The sequence below is a fragment of the Sus scrofa genome, chromosome 6, assembly GCF_054392235.1.
Source record: "Sus scrofa isolate SSC_HxYL_T2T_F1_AM1 chromosome 6, Sscrofa_HxYL_maternal_Yorkshire_Landrace_v2.0, whole genome shotgun sequence".
Lineage (NCBI taxonomy): Eukaryota > Metazoa > Chordata > Mammalia > Artiodactyla > Suidae > Sus > Sus scrofa.
Genome location: NC_139388.1, coordinates 151571984 through 151599669, shown reverse-complemented (window position 1 = coordinate 151599669; position 27686 = coordinate 151571984). Strand labels below are relative to the sequence as shown.

General features: G+C 41.4%; 2 protein-coding genes across 10 annotated transcripts in view; one reads left to right on the top strand and one right to left on the bottom strand.

Annotated features, from left to right (window-relative positions):
* The window catches only part of DNAJC6 (DnaJ heat shock protein family (Hsp40) member C6), a 170652-nt gene that overhangs the window by 5506 nt on the left and 137460 nt on the right, over positions 1 to 27686 (top strand). For 2 of the 9 annotated variants that reach the window (XM_084958687.1, XM_084958686.1), the window contains exons 1-2: positions 683 to 856; positions 10632 to 10797. The exons of 2 other annotated variants lie outside the window; for them this stretch is intronic. In XM_084958687.1, the coding sequence (XP_084814813.1) occupies positions 10776 to 10797 (22 nt within the window). In that variant the 5' untranslated portion in view covers positions 683 to 856; positions 10632 to 10775. 9 annotated transcript variants of the gene reach the window in all.
* On the bottom strand, positions 4099 to 11770 carry LOC146402886 (uncharacterized). Its single transcript, XM_084964824.1, has 2 exons — positions 11545 to 11770; positions 4099 to 5676 (listed from the first exon to the last, which is right to left on the bottom strand). The coding sequence occupies exons 1-2, from the start codon at positions 11743 to 11745 to the stop codon at positions 5539 to 5541; spliced, it is 339 nt and encodes a 112-aa protein (XP_084820950.1). The 5' UTR covers positions 11746 to 11770; the 3' UTR covers positions 4099 to 5538.

Genomic DNA, 27686 nt, shown 5'->3' with positions numbered 1-27686 from the left:
AAGGGGGAAATGCTTCCCATCCCACTGTGGTGCTGTGAGCTTTAATGGCATGTACGCAAAAGTGCCTGGACATAAAATGGGTTCTTAAAAAAAAAAAAAAAAAGAAAGAAAGAATAAAAGGGTGATGCTTAATCTGTTGAATGACGAGAACAGAAACCGCTCTCAGACATTTTTTTTTTTTTAATTCTAACATAATGTACAGTCATTCTTAGGCAGTACAAAGAAATGAAAAAAATATAGCTGGAGCCCAGGACTTGGGAATCGTCATGATTTAGCCGCTGCGTGATCTCTGGGACGATTACTTAACCTTTCGCAGCTTCAATTTTATCATGTGGAATTTGGGGATAAAAATCAGCGTACATCCCGGGGGAGATTTTTGTGTTAATTAATGATGCCCAGCAGCAGTTGGGCACTCCATCCACGTCGCCGGAAGGATGCACGAATGACTAAAGCATTCACCTGGGGGGCTCCCGGGCGCGAAGTGCCTCTCCAGCCAGCGCATCGCAGCAGCGTCCCCGCCTCCGCAGGCCGCACCCCGCAGGCTCGGCGCGAGCGCGGTACCCCCCGCGCTGCCCCCGCCCCCCGCGGCCCTCAAGCTCCTCCTCCCGCGGCCGCGTCCTCCCCGGCGACGGCCGGGCACCTGGCAGTCGCACGGAGGCAGAGGAAGCGGGCGGCTACCCTCGGGCGGCGGCGGCGGCGGCGGCGGCAGGCGGGCGGCGGGGGAGGGGCGCGGGAGCACAGATGGGAGCAACTGAGAAGGGCGGCAAGAAGAGCCGGAGGCTGTTTTCTTCGCTGCGGCCGTGGAAGACGACCCGGCGGCTGTGGCGGACGCGTTCGGCTTCCAAGGCGGCTCAGGGTGAGTGTGGGCGCGGCCGCGGGACCTGTTACCGCGCGCCGCGGGCGCCGGCCTCTGGCTGCGGAGGGGCCGCGGTGGCTCCCGCGCCGAGGCGGCATCTCCCGCTGGGTTCACCGCCCCACCCCTGGCCCGTGGGCAGTGGCGGCGCGGCCTGAAGTCTGGCCTTTCCTGGGCGCCCCTCCATCCCGACCCTGGGCTGCGGGGACTCACCAGTCCCCGAGCTCCTGCGGAGCCGCTCGACAGTCCCTTCTCCACCTTTCTAAGCATCTTCCCTTGGCGCAGGTGGTTGCAGCAAAAGTCCCTGTCTGTCCTTTTGGGTCTGGACGGAGGGAATTCAGGGAGCTTTGGGGACACAGTCTTACTCAGATTTGTATCCCCCTCCCCCATCACCTGGCCGGCACCTGCAATGCAGTACCCGTTGGGGGAATTAATCCGGACCCAAGTCACCTTTCGAGGTCCTCCCCATCTGGACCTATCCCCTTTCCAACCCGTTTGGGTGAGTCCTTTATTACCTCGTAAGCTCTAGTCACACTCAACTATTTCCCAAACGCATTGCGCCCTGTCCTCACTAGGGCCTTAACTCACATTTGTTCAATCACTGACTCACTGCATGCATTCATTGCACACTTTTTTATCGAGCTCCCCTGTGTGCCAGGGCTGGACGTGAACAGATAGGCAAGGCTGCAGCTCACAGAACTACTTCGAGAGAGGGGAACATATTACACACATAAAACAGGTACACATTCCCGTTACAGATGGCTGTGTGTGCTTGGAACAAATCAGATCGCCTGTTCAGAGAGGGGAAAAGGTAGAGAGACCCAAGCTTACAAGGCCGTTGGACGGGAAAGGCCTCTTAGAGGCCATGTAATTGAAGCTGAACCTCACGACTGATTCAGAGTTACTCCAGCATGAAGCCAGGGGGGAGCTTCCTGCCAGAGGCAATAACAGGTGGAAATGTTCCCGGTGTGCCTGAGCTTAGCAGGGGGATGGTGAGGGAGGCAGGGGCCGGGTCAAGGTCTGGGTAGGACATGAGGGGGAGTTTGGATTTTATTCCAAGTGAGCTGGGAAGCCACTAACGTTTTCTGAGCAGGGACATGACATGATCGGCTGGCTCTCTGCCTGCTCTCTATCTGCAATGGCCATGCCTTCGTCTCTCGGCTGGCTGATTCCTGCCTATCCATCAGGATTAGCACAAATGCCATCTCCTCTGTGAAGCCTTTTCTGGCGTTCCTGCCACCTGTAACCTCTCTTTTGGTATTTGGCCATCTTTAGGGGATGTGTCACTCTTCACCTACTCTTACAGATTTCATGGGGGCAGAGTCTCATCCACTTGACCCACCAGGCTAAGTCAGGCGAAGTCCGGGCTTGGTACTTTGCAGATACCTGTTTGCTGTGTGTGTGTGTGTGTGTGTGTGTCCCGTCTTGTCCTTTCCTTCTGTTTCCATCATCTGAGGGTTTTTCCTAGGAGGCTGACATGCCTTGAGTTCTAAAATGGCCGACCTGAGCCAGGGCAGAAGCTAGCCTGCACTAGGGCCCTGGCACTGACGTTGTCAGCACCTCCACCCCCACCCCAGGGTTGTTTTGATGAGTAAATGAATTAAGGAATTAAATGAGTTTATAATTTGTAAAATGCTGGCACAGAGCAAGCATTCTAAAGATAAATTTGACAAGGAGCAGCAATTATCTTTCAAATATTTATTATGTTAGAAACAAGCTTTTCTGTCGTTGACAGTTAGGGAGACCCTGTGGCTTGGCATTGTCATCTTACTGGCTTCCAAAGACGGTGCTCTTACTTTTAGTCATGTGCCAATTCAGTTCTTTTTTCCACTGCATCAAGGACCGCTGCTGCAACTTAGTAGGTCTGAAGGCTGACCGCCCCTTTTCCTTCGCTTGCCTGTGCAGCTGAATAGATTGGAAATTGCAACAAGTCTTCCTTGAGTGATAATTACATGCATAGTGTTATTCCAGATGTTGTGTGAATGTTTTACCAAAGAGGAATAAATGGGTATTCCCACTGCAGTAAATTGGGTTAGAATAAGTTTTCTAGTTTAAAAAATTATTACTTGGAGTTCCTGTCGTGGTGCAGTGGTTAACGAATCCGACTAGGAACCATGAGGTTGCAGGTTCGATCCCTGGCCTCACTCAGTGGGTTAAGGATCCAGCGTTACCATGAGCTGTGGTGTAGGTCGCAGACTCAGCTCAGATCTGGTGTTGCTGTGGTGCACGCGGGCAGCTACAGCTCTGATTAGACCCCTAGCCTGGGATCCTCCACATGCCATGGGTGCGGCCCTAAAAGGACAAAAAAGACCAAAAAAAAAAATTGTTATTTTTTTTGCTGCACCTGTGGCATGTGGAAGTTCCCGGGCCAGGGATCAACCCTGTGCCACAGCAAGCCACAGCAGTGACAATGCTGGATCCTTAACGTGCGGCACCACAAGTTTTATAATTTTTAAAATCAGGCATGTACGGTGTACACAGCCATCCTCTTATTCTTCTTTGTTCCCATCTAGGGTTCATCCATGGCTTCTGGGGCTCATTGTCATGCGACACCTCTCTTCGCAGCAGGATCTTGGCTGATCACTACATTTCCCTACTTCCCTTTCCCTTGTACAACCTGGAGATGAGGCCGTTACAATGTCTTATGTTATATGATGCTTTACACTTTATAGAATAGGTCAACTAGACGATCTTATTTAGATCTTAACAACGCCTTGGAAGGAGGAAGGACAGATGGCATTTATTTCCCCCATTTTATAGATGAGGAAAGTGAAGAAGACAGAGTAATTTGCAGGCGGTCATGTGACCAGTGGGTGGCAAACTCAGGACTGACTACCCACACAGCATCCTTTCTGCCACACATCGGCCCAAAATAAACATGTTGCAACATCTGTACTCATGAAGGGAAGAAGTAAAATTAATAAATATATGCCAGGTAAGAAATCGATATCCCAGCTTTATTTGATTTTTCTTAAAAGGTGGCCTGAATTTTTTCATGACGATGTCAACATCACTTTGGACATCTACAGTCATATGCTTTGGTGCCAGACAGACTGTGATTGGAATCTGCTACTAATAAGACGCACACTAATGAGCTGTGTGAACTTGGACGGGTGCTAAATCTCTCTAAAACTCAGTTATAGATGCTGTATAAAAAAGGGATGATTTAAACCGTGATGATTAAATAGGTCTAAAAGGTGTATAATGTATGAAGGGTGCCTGGTACATAGTAGCTCACAAAGTGCTGGTTTTTATTTTTATTAATATTAGTCCAGATATTCCATCATATGATCACACCCCAAATACGGAAAGTTCAGTGAGCTATGGGAATAAAATATGGCTGGAAGCTCCTTAGGGGCAGCAATCCCTGCTGGACCAACCAGAAGCCTTCCACATCAGTATCCTTCTCCTTCTTCTTCTTATTCTTTTTTTTTTTTTTGGTCTTTTTAGGGCCGCACCCGCGGCATATGGAGGTTCCCAGGCTAGGGGTCCAATCGGAGCTGTAGCCACTGGCCTACACCACAGCCACAGCCAGAGCCACTTGGGATCCGAGCCGCATCTGCGACCTACACCACAGCTCATGGCAACGCCAGATCCTTAACCCATTGATTGAGGCCAGGGGTCAAACCCGCATCTTTGTGGATCCTAGTCGGGTTCGTTAACCGCTGAGCCACGAAGGGAACTCCAGGAATTCTTGAAATCTTCTGGGTACTAATGATTTTTTGGCTTATATGTCCAAAGAACTTAAAAAAATTTACCTAGCCATGCAAGCTGTCCTAAATGAGCAAGCTGTGCCCAGTAGAAATTTACCCCCCAACTGCTTCCCTCTTTCACAGAGAACTACATTTTAGTCAAATTGTAAAGCTTCTAGGTTATAGAGAAGGGGGCGAATAGTTGGTGGAACCTTTTGTGAGCAGTCAACATTCCTAATCCTTGAAATGATGGTAAAAAACTGGTCCTGTGCTCTTCTCACCAGTAATGACCTTCTCCAAACCCTGGTGGGCCCAAGTGCCCTTTCTTGAATTGCAGTTATTTCCTGGGGAGACACAGATTGGAACTGGACTCAGTTTCCATCAGCATAGTGCTTTCCAGGACCAGATACTTGGAAAAAAGGATAGAACACTTGTCAGATGATCTGTGCTTTACTCTCTCACTGCCATTGCTCTAGCCATGTCTCTACAAACAGATCACATGGAATGCAGGTAATGATCACTGCCTAGGGCTTTCGGAGAGATCAAATGAGGTCCTAACTATGAAATGAGCATATAAATGCAAAGGATCTTTGCTAGGCTCTGTGAAGTAGGTAGCTCTTTGCCGATGTGGGACCTATAACCCTTAGATCCCATCTCTTCCCCTGCCCTCTGTTTGGCATACAGGTGCCTGATTGTAAAGCAGTAGTTCTCCAAGTGTGGTCTCCAGATCAGCAGCAACAGTGTCTCCTGGAACTTGTTAGAGAAAAATGCAAATTCTTGGCAACCACCTCAGAGCTACTGAACCAGAAACTCCAGAGGTGCTTTACCAAGTCCTGCAGTAATTCTGCTGTGAACTAACGTTTGAGGACCACTGGCCTGGTGGGATGTGCAAAGGCCTTCATGACAGCAAATGTGGATGCTTCAAACCTAACTCCCCTTTTGCCACCATATGCTATAAGCAGGTTACTGGACCCCTTTTGGGCTTCCAAGCTCTCATCCATAAGAGGAAGGTGATGTCACTTCTCTCACAGAGGTGTCATAAGAAGTAAATAAGAGGCAGTATCCCAGCTCTGCTACTTTGTAGCTATGTGTCCTGTGGCAAGTCTCCTTTCTTTGCCTCATTTTTCTCATCTAAAAAAGAAGGACCAGCAAACATTAGCATGCATGTACTGCTTACCATGTGCCAGCCACTGTCCTACACCTGTGAATATTTTAACTTCATTTCTGCAGTAACCCTGTTTTACGATCTCTATTTTATGAATAGAAAACTGAAGCACAAAGAGGATAAGTAATGTTTCCAAAGTTATACAACTAATAAGCAGAGAATCAAACCCAGACCCGGTGCCGTGAACGTCCTCACTGTAAAGGCAGTGCTCGACCGCTAATGAATTCTCTGTGAACGGATGGTAATGATCAGAAGATTGCCTGGCACACAGTAGGAACTCCGTGTATTAATTCTCTTCTCCTTGCCTTGTAGCTTGCCCTCCTGGGAGCCAACCCAGCTTTTTTTTTTTTTTTTTTTTTCCCCCTCTTCTTTTTGGTCTGCCCCTGGCATGTGGAAGTTCCTGGGCCAGGGACAGCAACACCAGATCCTTTCACCCACTGATAGAACCAGTGCCTCCACAGAAACAAGCCAGATCATTAACCCACTGCACCACAGCGGGAACTCCAATAACGCAGCTTTTCTTGTGGTCACGCTGCCCTCCTCTGCGGTGACCCTAATCCTGTCCCCCACCCCAGTCTGCAGTATTCTTACTCGGTTCATCTCTCTTAGGGCCTCTTGGATGCTCTGAGCAAACCAAACAGAGGCTTGGCTGGAGGAAGGTGGAATGTAGTGGTGCAGGTAAAGTCGCTCTCCCCATCCTGGCATGTTCTTGAAATTAATGATTAAGCCAAAGAGTGTCCAGGCAAGTTACCGAAAGATCATTAGGTCTGCCTCATTTGAGACATATCCTTCACATCTCTTGCTCTCAAATTTCCAAGGGACTGTAAAAGCTTTTTTTCTTTTTTGGGGGCTGAGTTTTTCTGCAGAGTGAAATTTACAGCTCAGAAGTCGAACCCACAGTGTTAACAGCAGCATTTTTTTCTTTCATTTTTGTTTTGCTAGGACAATGAAAAGCCTTATTCTCTTTTACTCATTGTTCTTGAAAATTCTCCTTAGTTTTGCTCTCAAGATGGCCTCCCTTGCTGGGCATGACTCACCAGGGTAGTGACTCAGAAGTGGCATCTAACAAGACAAGGACTGTGCAGAGCTGTGAAGGGACTTGTGGACAGTGGAGCCTGCTGGAAGCTTTTCCTAAACCCAGTTATTGAGATAGAGCATCATTTCCATTAATAGGTGATTATTGGAAGCATGGGGTCTGCCAGAGGCACTGCCTTGTTCTGGAAAGTTCTAAGACTTGAGTCTACCCTTGACCCTCAACTGGGTGTGGCTTTGAGGTTTACTGGGGGCAAGACAAGATTTCTAAGAATTTACCTACCTCTGCTCGGAATTGCCACAGAACCAGGCAGTCTAAGGCTTGTGTAAAATTTGTTTCATCAGGGAAAATAAAAGCTCTTTTTATCTGCGGAGGACTTCAGATCTCTTTCAACTTAATTTAAAAAATCAATTAATGGAGTTCCTGTCGTGGCGCAGTGGTTAATGAATCTGACTGGGAACCGTGGGGCTGCGGGTTTGATCCCTGGCCTCGCTCAGTGGGTTGGGGATCCGGCATTGCCGTGAGCTGTGGTGGAGGTCACAAACATGGCTCGGATCTGGCGTTGCTGTGGTTGTGGCGAAGCTGGTGGCTACAGCTCCGATTGGACCCCTGGTCTGGGAACCTCCATATGCCACAGGAACGGCCCTAGAAAAGTAAACGAAAAAAAAAAAAAATCTATTAATGGAGCTCCCATTGTGGTGAAGCGGAAACGAATCTGATTAGGAACCATGAGGTTTCGGGTTCGATCCCTGGCCTCACTCAGTGGGTTAAGGATCCGGCATTGCCGTGAGCTGTGGTGTAGGTCACAGATGTGGCTGGATCTGGCATTGCTGTGGCTTTGGCATAGGCTGGTGGCTACAGCTCCAATTAGACCCCTAGCCTGGGAATCTCCATATGCTGTGGGTGTGGCCCTAAAAAGGACAAAAAGACAAAAAAAAATCAATTAATGATGGATAAAAAGATGAACATATATGTGATAAAGCAGATTTAGCAAAATGTACTTAAAGGCAGTTGCTGGGCAATTCTTCCAACTTTTTATACATTTGAAACTTTTCAAAATACAATTTTGGGTAGGTGTTCCCTTGTGGTGCAGCAGGTTAAGGATCTGGTGTTGTCACTGCAGTGGCTTGTGTTTGATCCCTGCCCCGGAAACTTCCATATGCTGTGGACATGGCCAAAAAAAAAAAATATATATATATATATATAAAATTCTGGGTAAAATGCAAGTAATCCTAGAGATGACCATACTCCTGGGAAAAAAAATTACTCCCTTGTTAATATAAATAGCAGCCCCTCTCCCACTTCCTTACTCCTCCTAGCTTTAGTCTTTCTTCCTGGGAAGCCATTTGATTAAAAAGGATCTGGAGTGAGCTTGGCATGGGGTGAGCTAATGCTTTATGCCAGGGCTTTGTATTCTTCCTGATAGGTAATTTTCGCAATAGTCATATACGCTAGTTATTATTTTCTGCATTTTATGAGGAAACTGAGGTGCAGAGGGAAAAACTTGATCCAAGTCAGCAGGTAATAATCTTAGTCTTACAGCATTTATGGAGCCCTTACTTGATGTGTCAGGCTTTGTGCCATGTACTTTACATGCATCAACTCATTTGAGCCTCACCAAACCCAAGGAGGTAGGTGCCATCATCTTCATCTTACAGACCAGGAAATGGAGACACAGAGAAGTGCCAGACTGCATCCCTCTTTCCTCTAGAAGCCAGAAAATGGCAGAGCCCATGTTTGAACCTGGTCTGCTTTAGAGTCCTGGCCCTACTACTCAAACCCAGGCCTTGGCCTAATTAGTAAATCAGCATACTTTGTGGAAACCTCTTGTTCTGAGACCACAAGCTCTTTGAAGACAATGGTTCGTTCAGCACCGTCATTCTCAGTGTTCAGAGCAGTGTCTGGAACAATGACTATTAATTGGATGAAAGCGTACATGAATGGTGGCTTCTCATCACTTCTTTCTTCACCCCATCTGCCCCTCACCGTGCTCCGAACTTCCCTAACTGGCCATCTTTTGGCTGCCCTGGCCTCGGTCCTTGGAGATGGACATGCCCATTTCTTCCATATGGTTATGGGCCAACATGGCTCATTTGGTGGCCAGGGAGGAGTTCCAGTCAAGGCGTGTTTTCCTCATTGGCCTTAAATTGTCAAAGACAAGCATAAAAGTAGTATCCACTGGCAAGGAAAAAATGGGAACAAAAACCAAATACTTAACATTTTGCCGTACTTTCAGGGAGTCTTTAAATTGTGGCAACTAGAAATTAACAACAGGACCCGTAATGGCCACAAGCTTTTATTCTATAGCTGTATTTGACTCTTGGGCTGCAGTAATGAACAGGTAGACACTAGCAATTAGTTCTCTTAAATGTGCCAAATATGTTGATAATTATACTTTACACGTATACAGAACTTAGTTTACAAAGAGCCGCATCTCTTCTCTCTATTGATCTTCTGAACATACGCAGGGCAGGTATGATTAGCCCCACTTTGCAGATGAGGAAACTGGTGCCATAGTGGTTAAATCACCTGTGCTACATCCCTCAGGTAACAGTGGTAGGGATAGGACTTTAACCCTCTTATCTCTTATCTTATCCAGCAAATTTTCCATGTCTGGATTGTACTTAACCCAGCAGTTTCCGGGGATGAGCACAACCAGTGGATGTATTTTTGTTGTTGTTGTTGTTGCTCCTTTTCCAATCGGGTGAGGTCCTGGATTGGGTGAGTTAGTCTTTTTTTGACATCAGTTTACCAATCTGTGTAATGGGATGTAAACACCACCCATCAGTGAGTGAATCTTTTTTTGACATCAGTTTACCAATCTGTGTAATGGGATGTAAACACCACCCATCAGTGAGTGCACTTAGAGCAGAGGAGGTTGTGAGCATTCAGAACTTCAAAAACAATTTCTGAGGGAAGATGTTTGGAAGGGACTTTGATGTCTCTGATTCATTTTCCATAAAATGAATTAAATGGTACCTTCCCTGGTCACGCTAAAATGGCATCTCTGTTACTTCATTATCCTGCATCCTGTTTCTTCACAGCATCCACTGCCATTTATTATATATTTGTTTGTTTATGGCATGTCTGAATCCTCCCACCCAAATGTGATAGCCTTGAGAGCAGGGATTTGGTTTTCCTGCACCCCTGAATCGCTAACAGGTTGGAACCGTGCCAGGCACAAACAACCATTTGCTGAGTGAAAGAACAAAGAAGTGAATCTGAGCTGTGTAATGATTGAAAGTAAGCTTGATATTTGGATGATTGAAAAAAATCTGCTTGAGTGTTCCTTGCTGTCTAACAGAGGGGTCTTGGTCTGGCTTTCACAGATCCATTTCTGTGTCAGCCATCCAGTGGCTTAAAACCAATCACTAAAGCCTTGAGTACCAATTCATACCTGGGTGAAATGGGTTCAATAACCCAGGTCCATGCAGCAGACATAGGTCGTTGTATTGCACTGTGTGCCTCTGCATTGAATTGGCCTGGGAGCAGCTTGAGGCCTGGGGCTGGTCTCCTTCACTGTTCAGTCCCAAGTACTTATTTATCATAGAGCCTGGCCCTCAGAGAGGTAAAAGACATGTTTGCTGAATGAATGAATATATAGAGGAAACAAGCACAGGGCTCTTAATCCCCCTCAAAGCTAAGGTCTCCATTTGAGAAGAAGCTTGGTTCATGGCAAACACATTACTCTTTCAACTAAAATCAAATCTCTCCAGAGATAAGGAGGCACTAAATAACTGGTGTCCTAACCCACTGCAAGGAAAGGCAAACCTAGGCTCCAGATCCAGTTCCATGCCATGTTTTGGAATTTGTGTTTACGTCTGCCTTCATCCCCATCCTTTCCGCTCTAGCATAAGCAAAATTATAACCCCGCACACTGACTTGCAGGCAATTATCAGAGCCCTGGTGCTCCTCCGTTGAGGGACTTCGCCCCCGAGACCGCTGACTGTATGTGAATAACAAATCAAAAGTCAGGGTTGCAGAATCAGCCGGACTTTCCCGCTCCTTTGCAGCAGAGGGAGGAAGCAGAGAATGAAAGATTCTGAAAATAAAGGTAAGGGGCTGACTGCAGAAGGGAGGCTAAAAGATGCTAGAGATAAGATGTCACTCTACAGACATGTGTAGTAGGTGTTATATGGCTGATTTAAAATTACCGTGCAGATATTATTTAAAAATTCTAGTTATATAATAAACATGACTTTTAAAAATAACCAGCTCTGCTTTCCAAGTATTGTGTCATTCAGTTTTCCATTTTTGTGCTACTAAATATAACATCTTTGCATCCTTCATTTAGTCTTGGCTGAGTAACACTATTTACATTTCATAGATTTCCTTATAATAGCTCCCTTTTATTTGGGGAGTGTTCACAATAGTTCATTGATATGTAGACTTTTAATGCATTATTAGAACTGCAACATCTGAAATACTTAGGACTTTTTACATTTTGGGTTCTCGAGAAAAACGCTGACCCAAGAATCCTTTCATGAACATTAACCTTTTCAGGTGGATCCAAAGGGAAGACGTCACTGACCTTCAAAAACTGTTGATCTTACAGAGATAATCAGATGCCAACTCCCCCACTTTGCAAGCCTCCATCCCCTAGATCCTTGGCATCTCCCCCCACCCCACCCCCAATCCTCCCCTCATCCTTAATTCTGCTTGAGGCAAGGGGAAGGCGAGAAACAGATTTAAAGGAAAACTCAGCAAAGAACAGAGTTCTCTAAAATTAGCCAGCCAAATGTTAAGTTCAACGACAAGGGTTCTGGAGGATTCTGGGGTTTTAAGTTCCGAGGCGCCTTACATTTTCTGCCGCAGTTGGGGGAGGAGCGATAAATCCCAAGGTCTCAGGAGGCTGCACGTGTTCCCGGATCCTGTTTCCCGGAGGGAGCTCTTCCTTGGTGCCGCGTAGGGGCTGCTCCTGGTCCGGGTGCAGGAGGAGGGCGCAGAGCGGCCGGGCTCCGGGCGAAAGCTCCGGGGCAGCCGCTGCGGCAGAGGACGCCATCTCAGCGCCTCCTGGCCCAGCCTCTGCTTCCCCTGCGCTAATTTTAGGCTTGTCCTACCCCCCTCCCCTTCTCCCCAGCGGGCGGTCACTGATCTGACTACGGAGCCTCTCCTCTCAGTGGGTTGAGGAGGCCTCAGCACTTTGCCCTTGGCCGCCAGACTTGGGTGCTCGGGTGGAGGTGGCACGCAGCAGCGGGCAGGTTACCGGCGCCCTCCGAGCCTCCCCAACGCTGGAGCTAAGCTGCTCGGAAGCTTGGTGAGACCGCACAGGTCCCCCGCCTTGTCCTCACTGCACGCAGGGTAGCCAGCAGGGCCTTCTGCAGCCCAGTCCCCAGCCACGCACTCTGGCGTGTTATAAGATTCTCGCCTTGTATTTATTCCATATTAGAAACAAAAAGCAGCCAAGCAAACAAATCATAGCCACACAGCCAGATGTCCGTAGGAAGACTGGTATTTTAATCTGCCAAACTGTTTGTAAGGAAGCAATCCCACTTTGAGGTTTTAAAAGCGGCCGTGGTAGCCGGTGTCGGTAGTTTTAACATGGAACAGGCTCTGGATCATTCACATCCACGTATCGATCTTTGTGGTTTTGATGTTTAAATTTTAATTAAGCAGCCTTAGCAGAGAGGGAAACAGATTTGCATGGCCCTGGTAATGGCCAAGAGGGCTTATCCACTGCTGTTGCTAAGACAGGCTCTCATGGACAAATAAAACTGTGTGTGTAATCAAAATATTTTAAATGAACGCAGAGAATGTTGGCTTTTCCTGTTTTTTTAAGCCACCGGAGAAAGGGTTTCTCCAAAGAAAAAATGTGCTTATGTGCCATATCAGGCTAAGCCAGGGGCAGGGTTTAGAAAAAGTGAAGAATGCCTTAACTGGAGGCCCAGGTTGAGGTTAATATTCACCATGATTTGGAATTGAACACTGTTTCTCAGTGGATCACAATGCTTTAAGCTTCCAATCCCAGCTGCTTTTTTGAGAGGGGGTGGGATTTAGAATTTTTGTTTCACTTCCATTTGGAAGGAGCCTTTGGTTGGAAGTCAGGATGGTCAGCTTCTGGCTTGTTTTGCCACTAACTCATTAGTGACCCAGCACAGGCCCTTTATATCTTTGGATCTGTTTCCTTATCTCTAAAATGGACACACGTTAGACGAGATCACTGTTCTTCAGCTTGAAGGTGGTAAGAAAGCAGTTTAGTGAGACTCAAGCAGTATTTTAGAAAGATGAAATAGAATAGAACATGTCAGAAACCACTGCCTATGGGACACATAAATAATTCTTTCCTGTAATTTCCGTTTTAGACATTTATGTTTTTGTATGTGGATATGGGCTCTATGGCTGTCAGGTCTGTTTCTCACTGTGAATCCCAATCAGAAGACTTTGAGGAACACTGAAATCAATCATAGCTTCTTAGTTTGTCAAGGCATCGATGAAATGCAGTTTTAGATGAACATCCTTTTTTAATACGATGAGGATGTCAGTAGTTGTCCTCAAAATTTCAAAGCGGTCTAAGACCTCAAACAGGATATGAACTATTGTGTTTTCCCCCAAGGCTGTTCCAAGCTAACTTTACTTAGAGATCAAAGAATCCTTTCAGGGCTTGGAGATGGGTTTGTGTTGACCACAACAAGCAGAGTGTGAGATGTGAGATGGAGTGTGTGTGTGTGTGTGTGTGTGTGTGTGTGTGTGTGGATGTTGAGGAGAAGTTGTGACCATGGTAACCAGACCCTGAAAGCTATTTGTAGGTTCCAGAGTGCCAGTTGCTGACCTGAATATGAAACATAAATATCTAAAATTTAGAGTCTTTGTGCTGAAAAGTACAACAGAAAAGCCATTAACATATTGTACATTGGAGTTCCGGTCGTGGTGCAGTGGAAATGAATCCGACTAGGAACCGTGAGGTTGTGGGTTCCATCCCTGGCCTCGCTCAGTGGGTTGGGGGATCCGGCATTGTTGTGAGCTGTAGGTCGCAGATGAGGCTTGGATCCCACATTGCTTTGGCTCTGGCATAGGCTGGCAGCTACAGCTCTGATTAGACCAATAGCCTGGGAACCTCCATATGCCACGGGAGCAGCCCTAAAAGGGTAAAAGACAAAAGACAAAAAAAAAAAAAGTTTTTTTTTTTACATTATTTGAAAGTCAGCTCTCCTTGAAAAGACTGAAAATAAGAATCAGGTACAATTTTAAGAGGTTAACAGGGACAAATAAATCAAGATGTTAGTAGGCAGGAACTGAATTTTTACTAGTTCACATCACATGACTAGTGTTCCGTAAATATTGAGCTGTGGTTTAATAAATGCCTTTATTTTTCCTCTTTTCAGTACATCTTATCTTAAGACAGTCCAGTGAGGCTTTTAAACACAAATATATTGTTTAATGTGTACCCAGCACATCTTAAAATGCTTTGCAAGTTTGAAAAGAAATTTTGCATGGGGCAACAGAGAAAAAAATAGTTGAATGAGTTAATAAGTAGGTATTGGCAAACATGACAGCTAATTATAGTAACAACCATAGCTCCTATTTAATGAACAAGTAGTATGTGAAAAGCTCTCTTCAAGGTGCTTTGCACATTGTCACAACACTACAAAGTTGGGGGTATTTTACACTTAAAGAAATGGATTAAGAATTTTGTGTAGGGACACATAGCTAGTGTGAGGGTGAGCTGGGATGAAAACCCAGGTCATTTTATCTCCCAGACCATTCATACTGTGGGCAAGGGCTTGAGAATAAGCATGGGAAAACTGCAGAATTTGTAACAAAATTTTCAACATCATTTATTGCTAGAATTAATTTACTTCTTTTAAAAAGGGAAATGTGAACCATAGAAAACGATGGCTTTTGTGTATTTTTCTAGATCGTGTTTATTTGGAAAATAGTCGTGTTAAGTTCAGCTGCACATTTTCCTTTTATTTAGTAAGTTCTCTGAGTATTTTATGCAGCAAGATTTTAGAAGCAGAGATAAGAAAGAAGAGGAGTGGAGAACTTGAAAATTTGGGTGGAAACATTTTTTTTCCCTGCAGGAGTTGAGAGCAAATAGTTGTCTTTTCAAGTTTTCTGTTATTTTTCTATATTTTATCTCAAAATAACAAACATAACATCCTGTGAACAAATGAAATTAGGCATAACATTTTTAACATGGTAAAACTAGGGTTAGAGCATTGTGTAGCTTACTGACTCCTGAAAAGAACTTGATTTTTTTTTTTTTTACTGAAAATTATTATAAAATTTGATTGGGAATTTGAATATGGTCAGATCTAGACTTTTAAGCCCTAAATACTTAAAAGACTATCCCTCTAATCTGTAATTCAAAGTGAAATGAGGACAAGGAAATTAAAAAAAAAAAATTTTTTTTTTAAACAACCATGACTAGTTTTAGAGAGAGTGATACTTTTAGAGAAAACTCAGATTCTTTCAAGAGTTTTGTCATTGCTACCTGGGACTGGGGAAATGATGTGTATTGATTGGGGTGATCTGTAAATGGCTGAGTGAGTTCTCAGTTTTCAGGACTGACGTGATAGAGCTAGCTTTAGAGCCTGGACTATGCCAGTTGCTCTCAAATAGGCATAATACTGCTTCCTATGGAACATACTGGAAATATGCAAGGGGCTCTAGAAGCCTTCACTGGGCAGAACCAGCAATGCTAGATGTCCGGCAGTATTCTGGACTGTTCCATTCAATGATGAATTATTTTGTGTCCTGTGCGACTTCCAAATGGTTTGCTGAACAGGTAAGTGAAAACCCTCTATACTTTTCTGAGCCTAGAATGTAAGTTGGTTTTACGTATATGTTGACATTTCCAGGATTAAAAGTGCTGTGCAGGAGTTCCCTGGTAGCTCTGGGGTTAAGGATACAGTGTTGTTACTGCTGTCTTTGATTACCGCTGTGGTGCAGGTTCAATCCCTGGCCTAGGGATCTGTGGGCATGGCCATAGGCTGTGGGCGTGGCCAAAAAGAAAATGCTGTGTAAATTCAGGAAAGATTATACTTAATTTTGTTTGGAAAAAATCACTTACCCCAAAGCACCAGTTGGTTTGAAACATCAATATGACACACCTGTCTCATTCATTCTATGTACAGGTAAAGTTATCTGACTACTTATTATGTCATCTAATATGGTCTTTCTTGAGTATTTGCATATTGAAATCCATAGTTTTATTATTTATAGTTAAATTTTTCCCTTTATTACATTATTGTTGGTTTATTATATATATGTTTAATTGTGATAGGTAGATTATTTTGTCTTTAAATTTCATCTTGAGATACTGAACAAGGAAATTTTTATATTTGTATATACTTGTGTTAGAGTGTACAAAGCGACATTGATCTCTTTAATAATTTAAAAGAATTTCAGCCAACAGTAAAACTTTTGGAGATTATATATTCAATTCTATATTTCTAGTTCCTTTAAAAGAAATTAGAACAATCTGTAACAAGGAGATTAAGCTGAGCATAAACTGCCTTTTTCAAGGGCAGAAATACTGAGATATAGATGTTATAAATTCTCTAAAAAGTGATGTCTGGTCATTTTGTTGTTGTTTTGTTTGTTTGTGTTTTTTTTGCTATTTCTTGGGCCGCTCCCACGGCATATGGAGGTTCCCAGGCTAGGGGTTGAATCGGAGCTGTAGCTGCCAGCTTACGCCAGAGCCACAGCAACGCAGGATCCAAGCCGCGTCTGCAACCTACACCACAGCTCATGGCAATGCCGGATCGTTAACCCACTGAGCAAGGGCAGGGACCGAACCCTCAACCTCATGGTTCCTAGTCGGATTCGTTAACCACTGCGCCACGACAGGAACTCTGATGTCTGGTCATTTTTAATGCTACTTTAGCTGGCAGTTTAAAATTTCCTTTTCTAATTGTTTGCTGTTAGGATATATGGAAATATAGTTGCTTTTTATCTGTTGACCTTATTTCAGTCACCTTGCTGAATTCACTTATTAATTTCAATAGGTTTTAGATTTTTGTAGGCGTTGACTTTCTATGAATAAAGCCGTTTTTACCTTTTATCCCTTGTACTATGCATTGGCTCTGATCTCTCTCACAGTGTTGACTAGAAGTGGTGATGGTGAGTATCCTTATCTGGTTCCTCATCTGAGAGGAAAAGCTATCCATCTAACCCCATTAACCACAATCTTTGAAGTAGGATTTACATAGATAATTCTTAACAGATTAAGACATTTAGCTTCTATTCCTTGTGTGCCAAGTTTTTTATCATGAATTGGTGCTGCGTTTTATCAAATGTTTTCCTGTTTTGTGATGATCATATGACTGTTCTACTTTCTTCTAGTAACATAGTGAATTACACTGATTTTTTTTTTCTTTTCAAATGAGCTTTTTAAAAAATTGGGATAGCTCATTTACAATATTATGTAAGTTTCAGGTGTACAACATAGTGATTCAAAATTTTTATGGATCATTCTCCATTTAAAGTTGTTATAAAATGTTGGCTGAGGGAAGTTCCTGCTGTGGTGCAGTGGATTAAGAATCTGACTGTAGGAGTTTCCGTCGTGGTGCAGTGGTTAACGAATCCGACTAGGAACCATGAGGTTGAGGGTTTGATCCCTGGCCTTGCTCAGTGGGTTAAGGATCCGGCGTTGCCGTGAGCTGTGGTGTAGGTTGAAGATGCGGCTTGGATCCCGAGTTGCTGTGGCTCTGGCATAGGCTGGTAGCTATAGCTCCGATTAGACCCCTCACCTGGGAACCTCCCCATGCCAAGGGAGCGGCCCTAGAAAAGGCAAAAAAGCCAAAAAAGCCAAAAAAAAAGAATCTGACTGCAGTGGCTCAGGTCGCTGCAGAGGCATGGGTTCAATCCCTGGCCCTGCACAATGGGTTAGAGAATCTGGCATTGCTGCAGCTACAGCTTGGATTCAGTCCTTGACCTGGGAACTTCCAAATGCTGTGGGTGGGCCATAAAAAAGAAAATATTGGTTATATTCCCTGTGCTGTACAGTGTACAATAGAGCCTATTTATTTTATACATAGTAGTTTGTACCTCTTAATTCTCTATTCCTATCTTGCTTCAACTCCTTTTGCTGGTAACTACTAGTATATTCTCTGTATCTGTGAGTCTCTTTCATTATATTTATTTGTTTTATTCTTCCACTGATTTTTTGAGTCTTAAACTAACTTTGTTTTTTGTCTTTTTGCCTTTTTCTTGAGCCGCTCCCGAGGCGTATGGAGGTTCCCAGGCTAGGGGTCGAATCGGAGCTGTAGCCACCAGCCTACACCAGAGCCACAGCAACGTGGGATCCAAGCCACATCTGCGACCCACACCACAGCTCATGGCAATGCCAGATCCTTAACCCAGTAAGTGAGGCCAGGGATCAAACCTGTAACCTCATGGTTCCTAGTTGGATTCGTTAACCACTGTGCCACGGCGGGAACTCCTAAACTAACTTTGAATTATTGAATAAACTCAACTTGGTTGTGAAATGTCATCCTTTACATATATTTGCTGGATTTGACTTGCTAATATTTTGTAGAGGATTGTTTTTGTTCATGAGAGAGATTAACCTGTGATTTTCTGTTGTGGTGCACTTCTCGGGTTTAGACATGGAGGTTTTGGTGAACTTACAAAATAAGTTAGGAAGTAATTCTTCTTTATTCTGTTCTCCTGAAGAGTTCTGTAAGATTGGAATTATTCTTTAAATGCTTGGAAGAATTTGCTGGTAAAACCATTTGGGCCTGGAAATTTTGTTGTGGGAAAATTAAAAATATGGATTCATTAATTTTAATTTTAAATTTAATTTTATTGAAGTGTAGTTGACTTACAATGTTCTATTAGTTTTAGGTGTAACAGCAAAATGAATTAGTCATACATATAAATATATCCATTCATTTTCCCACATAGGTTATTACAAAGCATCGAATAGATTTTCCTGTGCTATGCAGTAGGTTCTTGCTAATCATCTATTTTATACATGGATTCATTAATTTTAATAGGTATAGATGTATTCATATTTTCTGTTCCTATTTTTGTTTTAGTATGTTGTGTTTTTCTAAGAATTTGTCTATTTCATGTGAATGTTCAAATTTATTGGTGTAAGATTTTCTATTTTTTGTTTTGTTTTGTTTTTTTTTTGTTCTTTATCAGGCCACACCTGCGGCATATGGAGGTTCCCAGGCTAGGGGTCGAATCGGAGCTGTAGCCACCAGCCTACACCACAAATGTCCTTGCTGCATCTGCAGCCACCACAGCTCACGGCAACGCCTGATCCTTAACCCACTGAGTGAGGCCAGGGATAGAACCTGCATCCTCATGGATGTTAGTCAGGTTTGTTAACCACTGAGCCACGACGGGAACTCCAGGATTTTCTTTATGTCTTCTTAATATTCTTTTTAACATCTGTAGGTTGTGTGGTATTGTCTCTACTTTTTATTCCTGATATTGATATATCTCTTTTTTATACTAGTAATTCTCATTTTTTGGATGCATATTGCCAAGGTTTTATAAATTTTATTAATCTTTACAAAGTGCTAGATTTTTTGATTTGTTTTTTTTTTGTATTATACATTTTTTTTCTCATGAGTTCTTTCTCATTATTATTTACTTTTATATGCTTGAGTTCAGTTTTGAAATTTTTTCTACTTTTGAGATGGAAGCTTATATCTTTGATTTTCAATTTTCTTTAAAAAATTTTATCATTTAAGGCTATCAGTTTTCCTCTAAGCATGCTTTAGCTGCCTCCTGCATGTTTTAGTATGTCATATATATATGTCTTTTAGGGCCACATCCGAAGCATATGGAGGGTCCCAGGCTAGGGGTCTAATTGGAGCTGTAGCTGCCGGCCTACACCACAGCCTCAGCAGTGCAGGATGTGAGCCACGTCTGAGACCCACATCACAGCTCACAGCAATGCCAGATCATTAACCCACTGAGTGAGGCCAGGGATTGAACCTGTATCCTCATGCATACTAGTCAGATTCGTTTCCACTGAGCCACGATGGGAACAGCATATATCATATTTTTTATTGTCATTTAATTTAAATTATAATTTCATTGTGATTTTTTTTTTTTTTTTGACACAGAGCCATGTAGAAATGTACTTAATGTCTAAGCAGTTGGGGAGTTTCTAGTTATCTTTTTCCTCTATTTCTTGCATATTTTTACTGTGGTCAGAGAATATATTTTGGATGATTTTAGTTGTTTAAAATTTATTCCTACTTGCTTTAGGGTTCTGCATATTATCAATTTTTATGTATGAATGTTGCATGTCTACTTTAAGAGAATATACATACTGGAGTTCCCTTCATGGCTAAGCAGTAACGAACTGGAATAGTACTCATGAAGACTTGGGTTCAATCCCTGGCCTCACTCAGTGGATTAAGGATCCGGTGTTGCTGTGGCTGTGGTGTAGGCTGGCAGCTGGAGCTCTGATTCAACCCCTAGCCTGGGAACTTCCATAAGACACAGGCACGGCCCTAAAAAGACAGAAAAAAAAAAAAAAAAAGAATATGCATACTGAGGTGGTTTGGTTCCACACTCTATATATGCCAATTATTTCAGTTTCTAAAATCTTGTAGTACTAGTCTTCTATACCTTCACTAATTTCTTTTCCTCATCTACTGAGAGAGGGTTCAATGCTCCAATTATGGTTTTAGAATTGTCTGTTTCTCTTTTTATATTCGCTAACTTTTATTAAACTTTGTGGCTCTGTTTTGAGTTACATACCATATAAATTCAAAGTTGGTATTCTTTATTGTGAAGTATCTCTCGTTTTCTCTAGTAATGCTTCCTGCCTTAAAATCTACCTTTCTAATGTTAATAGGCTCATACTGGCTTTCTTTGGGCTAATATGTACATAGCATATCTTTTTCCACATATACACTTCAGTTTTTCTATGCCCTCATGGTTAATCTAAATCTTCTTAAGCAGCCTATAAAGGAGTTTTTAAAAATCCAGTCTGGCAGTTGTAGTTTGAGTATTTAGTGGATTTCCTATAGTTATTCATATATTAAGGTCTGTAGCTATACCATGTTTCCTATTTGTGTCTCTCCTGTTTTATGCACCACTTTCTTCTTCTTTTTTTTTTTTTTTGTTTTCTTATGAACTAATCAAGCATTATTTTCAACTTTCCCCTTTTTCTTTCTAATGGCATGTTATACATTTGTTCCCATTTTACTTTTCATTTTATGTATGTATGATTACCCCAGTGTTAATTTTACTTATCACATTTCACACAGTGTTAGGCTTTGAGAACACTAACTCCCTTTACCCCGTGGCAGCTCCTTATCAATCCTCCCTCCCCTACCTTCTGCCTAGTGTCATTATTATAGTTCATTTTAATTATATTTAAACCCCATGACACGCTAACATCATTGTTTTTACAATCAATTTTCACTTAGGTTTACTCACAGATTTACCCTATCCATTGCTTTTCATTACTTCCTGAATTTCTGTGTTTTCCATCTGAGATCTTTTCCTTCTGAATTAAACAAAACAAAACAAAACAAAAAGACATTCTTTGTATTTCTTGTAGTGTATATTTTCTATAAAACAGTATTTTTAGTTTTTTGGTCTGAAATGAATTATCTTTGCCTATTCTTTTGAAGATAATTTTGAATGTTGGATGAATAGAATTCTGGGGAGGCAGCCCCCTCCCCCCAACCCTCCCCAGCACACACACATTTTAAAGATGCCATTCCATTGTCTATGGCTTTTACCCTTTCCTGGAAAAGTTGGCTGTCAGTCTTATTGTTGCTATTTGATGTTGTCTTTTTTCTTTGGCTACTTTAAAGACTTTTCTTTATGTATTTGATCTTCAGTTTTTCTAGGTGTTATTTTTCCTTGTGTTTATCCTGCTTGGGGTTTTCAGTCCTTCTTGAATCTGTGAGATTTGATGTTTCTTGTAATTTTCATAATTCTCTGTCATTATATTTTCAAATATTGTTTTTACTCTAGTCTCTTTTCTCTTTTTGGATCTTTTATATGCTCGAACTTTTTACTCTCTTCCATGTATCCCTTACTTTATTATCTCTACTCTTTATTTCTCTTTTTCAGTTTGATTAATTTTTGCTGTTTTAGGGTTCACTAGCTCTCTTTGCTGTGTCTAATTTATTATCACACACTCTATTAATTTCTCAATTTCATTTTGTATTTTGTATAATATAATTTTTATTATACTATTAAAAAATAGATTCACCATTGTCATCTATTTCCTCAAATATATTCATCACAATAATTTTAAAGACTATGTCTAATAACTCCAATATATGGGTCACTTGTATGTTTACCTTTTCTGTTTTTTCTTCTTTTTAGGGCTGAACCTGTGGCATATGGAAGTTCCCAGGCTAGAAATTGAATTGGAGCTGCAGTTGCCAGCCTATGCCACAGCCACAGCAATGCAGGATCTGAGCAGTAGCTGCAACCTATGCCACATCTTATGGTGACGCTGGATCCTTAACCCACTGAGTGAGGCCCAGGGTCCACCACGAATCCTCATGGATCCTAGTTGGATTCCTTAACTACTAAGCCACAAAGGGAACTCCACCTTTTCTGTTTTTCTTCTTGGCTTCTTTCTTCATATTCCTGACAGTTTTTTACTAAGTGTCCAGCATTGTTTATGAAGATGCTCTGAATGATGTCATCTTTCTCATGAGAGTGTTTACCCCATTCTTTGCCCACAATAGAAAGCAGATCACCTCAATCCAATCAGGATTAAAGCTGTTTTATAGACATTTAAGGTTTGGTCCATTTTTGGGTTTCTCCAACCCTAGATCCCCAGTAGTGCTGATTCAGAGACTGTGGTGAGAAGCTTAGTGGGTTCTAAACTCCAGTTTTTATCTTCCTAAATGGTGAGTCAGCTAAAAACTCTCCAAGAAAAGCTTATTCTGCTTTTAATCTCCTTTCTCTTTGGCTTTTGAAGCCCTTGGCCCATGCAGATGAGTTAGCAATACTTCAAGGAAGAAGCTCACATCAGCCTCACTTCTCTGAGCCCCTCCAAAATGTGCTTTTTCAGTCCTGAACTCCACTTTGAGTCTTTACAGCCCTGTAAGAGTAACTAAAGTTCTGCAGGCTTCTCTGCCTCTTCACAGCTGTTCTCTGCTTTGCTTTTAAACTTCTTGCCCCATGCCAAGAATCAGCAAATATCTTAGAGGGAGAAACAGGCTTTCAGAAAGTTGGGCTTACTCAGTGAACCTTCTGTCTCCTCAAGATCTGGCTTCTTCAATACTGATGGGTCAGTAACTCTCCTGTTACTTCAACAGATGTTTTTGGATTTTATCTGGCTTTTCTGATTGCTTTCAACAGAAATGTTGGTCTGTTACATTCCACTCTCATATAGCTGAAGTTAAACCAGACTATAGTTTTTGTTTGTTTTTAATGTGGACTATATTTTTTTTTTAAAGAGCAAAGTCTCCCAGATATCAATGGCATTTTAAACATCTTATATAAATTATAAAAGTTATGTGCAGTTGGTTTCTAGTTCTATTTCTTGCTTATTAAAAGCTTGTGAATATCTTCTTTTCCCATATTTTCTCTGAAATGCATATAACATTTGTGTTGCTTTCTTCCAGAGAATATGTATACTAAATGCCTTTGTCATTTTTCTAAGTCTGGTCCTCCATCCAACTGTTTAATACTTTTGTGATTGTATGATTTGGAATTGACACCTCTCACTTCCCAAGTTCAAATATGATTCTAAAATTTACAAAATAATTTGAGTATTTGAGTTTAGAACACTTGATTCAAACCTTTTACCATAGTTGAGTATGTTTTTTTTTTTTTCCCCAACATCTTTCCCAGGATGCAGGGCTGTATATGGTACTAGCTGCACCCATGACCTTCATTTCACTGCCCATGTCCTCCAAATGCAAGTTCAGTTCATCCACTTGTTCATTTCCTGTTTTTTGAGCATGTATGCACTAGATTTTTCTTTTCCAGATATACTCTAGGTTAGTTCTAGGAATTAGGCGAGGGCAATAGATAGCTCTATTCAGTTGTGACATAACACTGGAAGGTGGCAAATGATTGGTGCATTACCCACTTGTGAAAATGTTTTTTATGTGTTTCCAAACTTTCTTTTATTTATTTTTTTTTTGAAGTTTTATTTTTATATTTTTTACAGAATAAAATACATATATTTAAACACAATTACATTCACACAGATTATTATATCATGGATCTTAAGAAACAGATTAAGTGACTCCCTTTGGAGAAATGGAATGGAAAATATACTGAGACAAACAGGAAATTTATTCTATACTTTATCCCATTTTGTATGGCTTTCATCTTTACTATTTAGTATTATCTATTACATTTCAATTTTTTCTTTAAAAATTAGCATTATATTAAAATTGTGTATATTATGCAACTAAAAATTATAAAGAAGAAAGCCTTATGTACAATTAAATATTTTATATAGCATAATAAAAAGAATAATTTAACTGGTAAGAATAGCAAAAATAATACATCCTCTGAAAATAAGTAAAATATAAAATGCATAAATTGGTTAAAAAACAGTGTAACTATATAAATATGTCCTCACAATTTGTTACATCTTATTGATTCTTCAGTATAGGCATTACACCATTCTAGATGATGTGATAAACAAGACATTATAGACCTTACATTGTACCATGGAGAGAAATGGTTATTAATGATACAATTGTAGAACTGTATTATTTAATTGTGCATTTGCATTATTTAATTATAATTATCATAAATTCTTTGATGGGGAGGAAATCAGAATCAGATCTAAGAAGACTTCAGCATTCCAAGAATGATGTCAAATGACCCCCTTCATGGTGGATTATGCATTTATTTACTATGAGGTATATTTCTTCTCCAGAGAGTCCTTGTTTGTGTATCAATTGTAGATTTTTGGTTTGCAGTTATTCTGAAGTTTTGATGTAAGAGTCTATATGTAGATGAGATTGTTTTAAGTTGTTGTTCTCTTAGTTGCAAGTTCATCTCCAGTGTCCTGCATTTGTACCCACCTCTTTTCATGATTTCTGATTTTGGTGGTATAATTGTGCATGGATGATTTCGTATCTTTGTTGTATATATACCTTTACTGGTGAGCCTTGTCATTTGTGAAATTTTTGTTTCCTGTTGCGTCTTTTCTTTTCTGCCTAGAGAAGTTCCTTTAGTATGTGTTGTTCCAAACTTTCTTTTAAAGTGAAACAAACTAGTGCTTATTTTTCAGTCTTTGTGGATGTGTTTCCCTGTTCCAGTGCTGATAACCTTCTTTTCCTAGAGCTGGCTGTTTTTTTTTTTTTTTTTTTTTAAGGTACATTTAGTTTGTGAAAATTCATTGAGCTGAACACAGGATTTGATCACTTTTTAGTATGGCTATTGCACTTCAATAACACTTTTAAAAAGAACTAGTGTTTTAATGTTAAATGCAAAAAAAGGTGCATAGGACAAGAAAGCTTGAGAACCTTTGATCAAGTTCAGCTTCCAGTACGTAAGATGATGAAGGATGAGAAGACTGAAGCTTGGCAAGGGGAAATTACTTGATGGTTGCTTGGTGGAGTGTTTCTCAGATAATAAGAACTGGCGCTCAGGCTTTTTGACTTTTAGTTCTGTCTTTTCTTACTGGTTGGTTCGGGAAATGAGCAATGGGGAAAAGTGCAGCGTGCACTAACGTTGGAGCTGGATGACATTCTCAGAACCCCAAACATCTTGTGTGAGTCAGCACTTAACTCCCTACTGTTTTTCTGCCCTCTTCGGCCCCTTCCCTGGTGATTTAAAAACAGATACTTTTTTTTCGAACAGATACTTTTATCTGTTCGAAACCAAGCCTTCGAATTTGGGCTTGGTTTTTTTTTTATCACCTAAGAATCACTTGACGGTGTATGCTTAGAAAAAAGGGTAATTCGTGCCTGTGAAATCTAACAGGAGCCCAGCACAAGGTACTTTTGTTTCCCTTTCTAAGCCATTTTTAGTTTGGTGCTGTGTGGTTTAAATTTAGAATACTTATTTCAAACTGGGAGTGGTGGTGCAGAGTTTGAACCCAGCTGTGACGTCTGCTGCTGTGAAATAAATGGGGAAATCTGGGAACCAATGTTAAAAAAAGAGGGCTCTCAAGAGAGGGGGTGGCAGGGGAGGGGACTTGTCTTAATTTGGATGGGGGCTGTAAGAAGAAACAGTGGGTGGTATCTCCGTTTTCCCTCCTGCTTCTGCAAGAGTTGGCTTACTGAGGATGTGGTGAAGGTATTTTATGTGTACACACACACACACACACACACACACACACACACACACACACTGATATATGTACGTGTGCGTGCGCACATGCGTATAGCTTGGAATTGGTAGTAGGTCATTAAGTCATCCTGGACACATTCCTCCTAAGGCTAGATTTTGAATTACCAACATGTTGTCCTTAAGCCTGGAATGTATTTACTTTCCTTTTTGCATGGCTTTCCGTTCTGCTCCTCTTTCAAATGGCAGCTTCCTCTGAAAGACATCTGTGACTCCAGGCGCCCTCCCTATCTGCCTTATAACATGCCCCCAAAGCATCTTATGTTTTTCTTTTCATGTCACTTCCCATACTTTTAAGTACTAGATTAAATTCTGGCACGTGATAGGCCCTCCATATACACTGTAAAACAGAGGAAGGGGGAAAAAAGGAAAGAAGAGAAGGAGGGAGGGAGGGAGGGAAAAAAAAGAAAGGCACGTTTGGATCCCTCCTCTTAGACTAACAAGGTGGACAAGTTGGTCTCTAAGCCTCAGTTTCCTCATTTTCAAAATGGAAATAGTAGTACAGGTCTACTTCATTTTATTCAACTTTGCAGATTTTATGTTTTACATATTTAAGGTTTATGGCAACCCTTCATTGAAGCAAGTCTGTTGGTCTCATTTTTCTAGAATCATTTGTTCACTTTGTGTTTTGGTGTCATATTTTGGTAATTCTTGCAATATTCCAAACTTTTCCATTTTTATGATATTTGTTATGGTGATCTGTGGTTTGTGATCTGTGATGTTACTATTGCAAAAAGATGGCAACTCCCTGAAGGCTGAAGGCTTAGACAGTGGTTAGTATTTTTTAGCAATAAAGTGTCTTTTAAGTATGTAGACTTTTTTTTTTCCTGACTGTGCCCTCAGTTTGTGAAAGCTCCTGTGCCAGGGATTGATCCCATGCCACAGCAGTGACAATGCTGGATCCACAGTGTGCTGAATCACCAGGGAACTCCTATCAATTGTTTTTTTTAAGATGTAATGCTATTGCATACTTAATAGACTACAGTATAGTTTAAACAATTTTTGTATGCAAGTCATGTGACCTTCTTATTATAATATTTGCTTTATTGCACTGGTCCTGCAGCCAAACCTGTGGCATCTCTCAAGTATGCCTATACCCAACTCAAAGGGTTATTGTAAGATTAGAAATAATATGTAAAAAGCACCTAGTATCATGCTGCACATAGTAGGTACTCAATACAATGTAATTAAAAAGAATATATATTCCCCAAAAGAAATTATGAAAATTCAGTGCTTTACACTGGAAATCTATAAAACTGTCTATTAATACATGCTTAGAGCTAATTTATGTTAAAACAGTTGTATCTCCATTGAAAGTATATCCCCTTTCTGTGCATATCTTATATGTCCATATATGTGGTTTACCTTGTTGAGATCATAGTTTCTTTTTTTTTCATGTGACTGCCAATTTTCCACATTTTAGTGTCTGCAAAATAACTGTTATAGTCATATTTTGTAATAATAACCAGGTCTTTGGCTCTTAAAAGAAGACCTAGAAACTGGTCCTTTAACCAAAACTCTACTTTTAGCAGGGGCAATGTTTATGATTTAGGAGGATAATTCAAATTCCAGGGCAAATAAATAATATAGTAGTTAGAGTACAAATTGATTTTGTTAAAAAAAAAACTCAGCTGAGTAAATTCAAATGTCTATTTGGCTTTACTCAATAATTCATGAATCAGGTAGAATTCCATCTAACAATTAGAAAGGAGCTCCCAGGAGCTGTACAAAATGAAT

Coding starts and splice junctions, on each gene's coding strand:
- LOC146402886 (XM_084964824.1), bottom strand. CDS start 11,745: ATGGCGTCCTCTGCCGCAGCGGCTGCCCCGGAGCTTTCGCCCGGAGCC. Junction 5,677..11,544: donor CCCCAACTGCGGCAGAAAAT/GTAAGGCGCCTC, acceptor CTTCTTTTTTAG/ATGAGAAAAATGAGGCAAAG.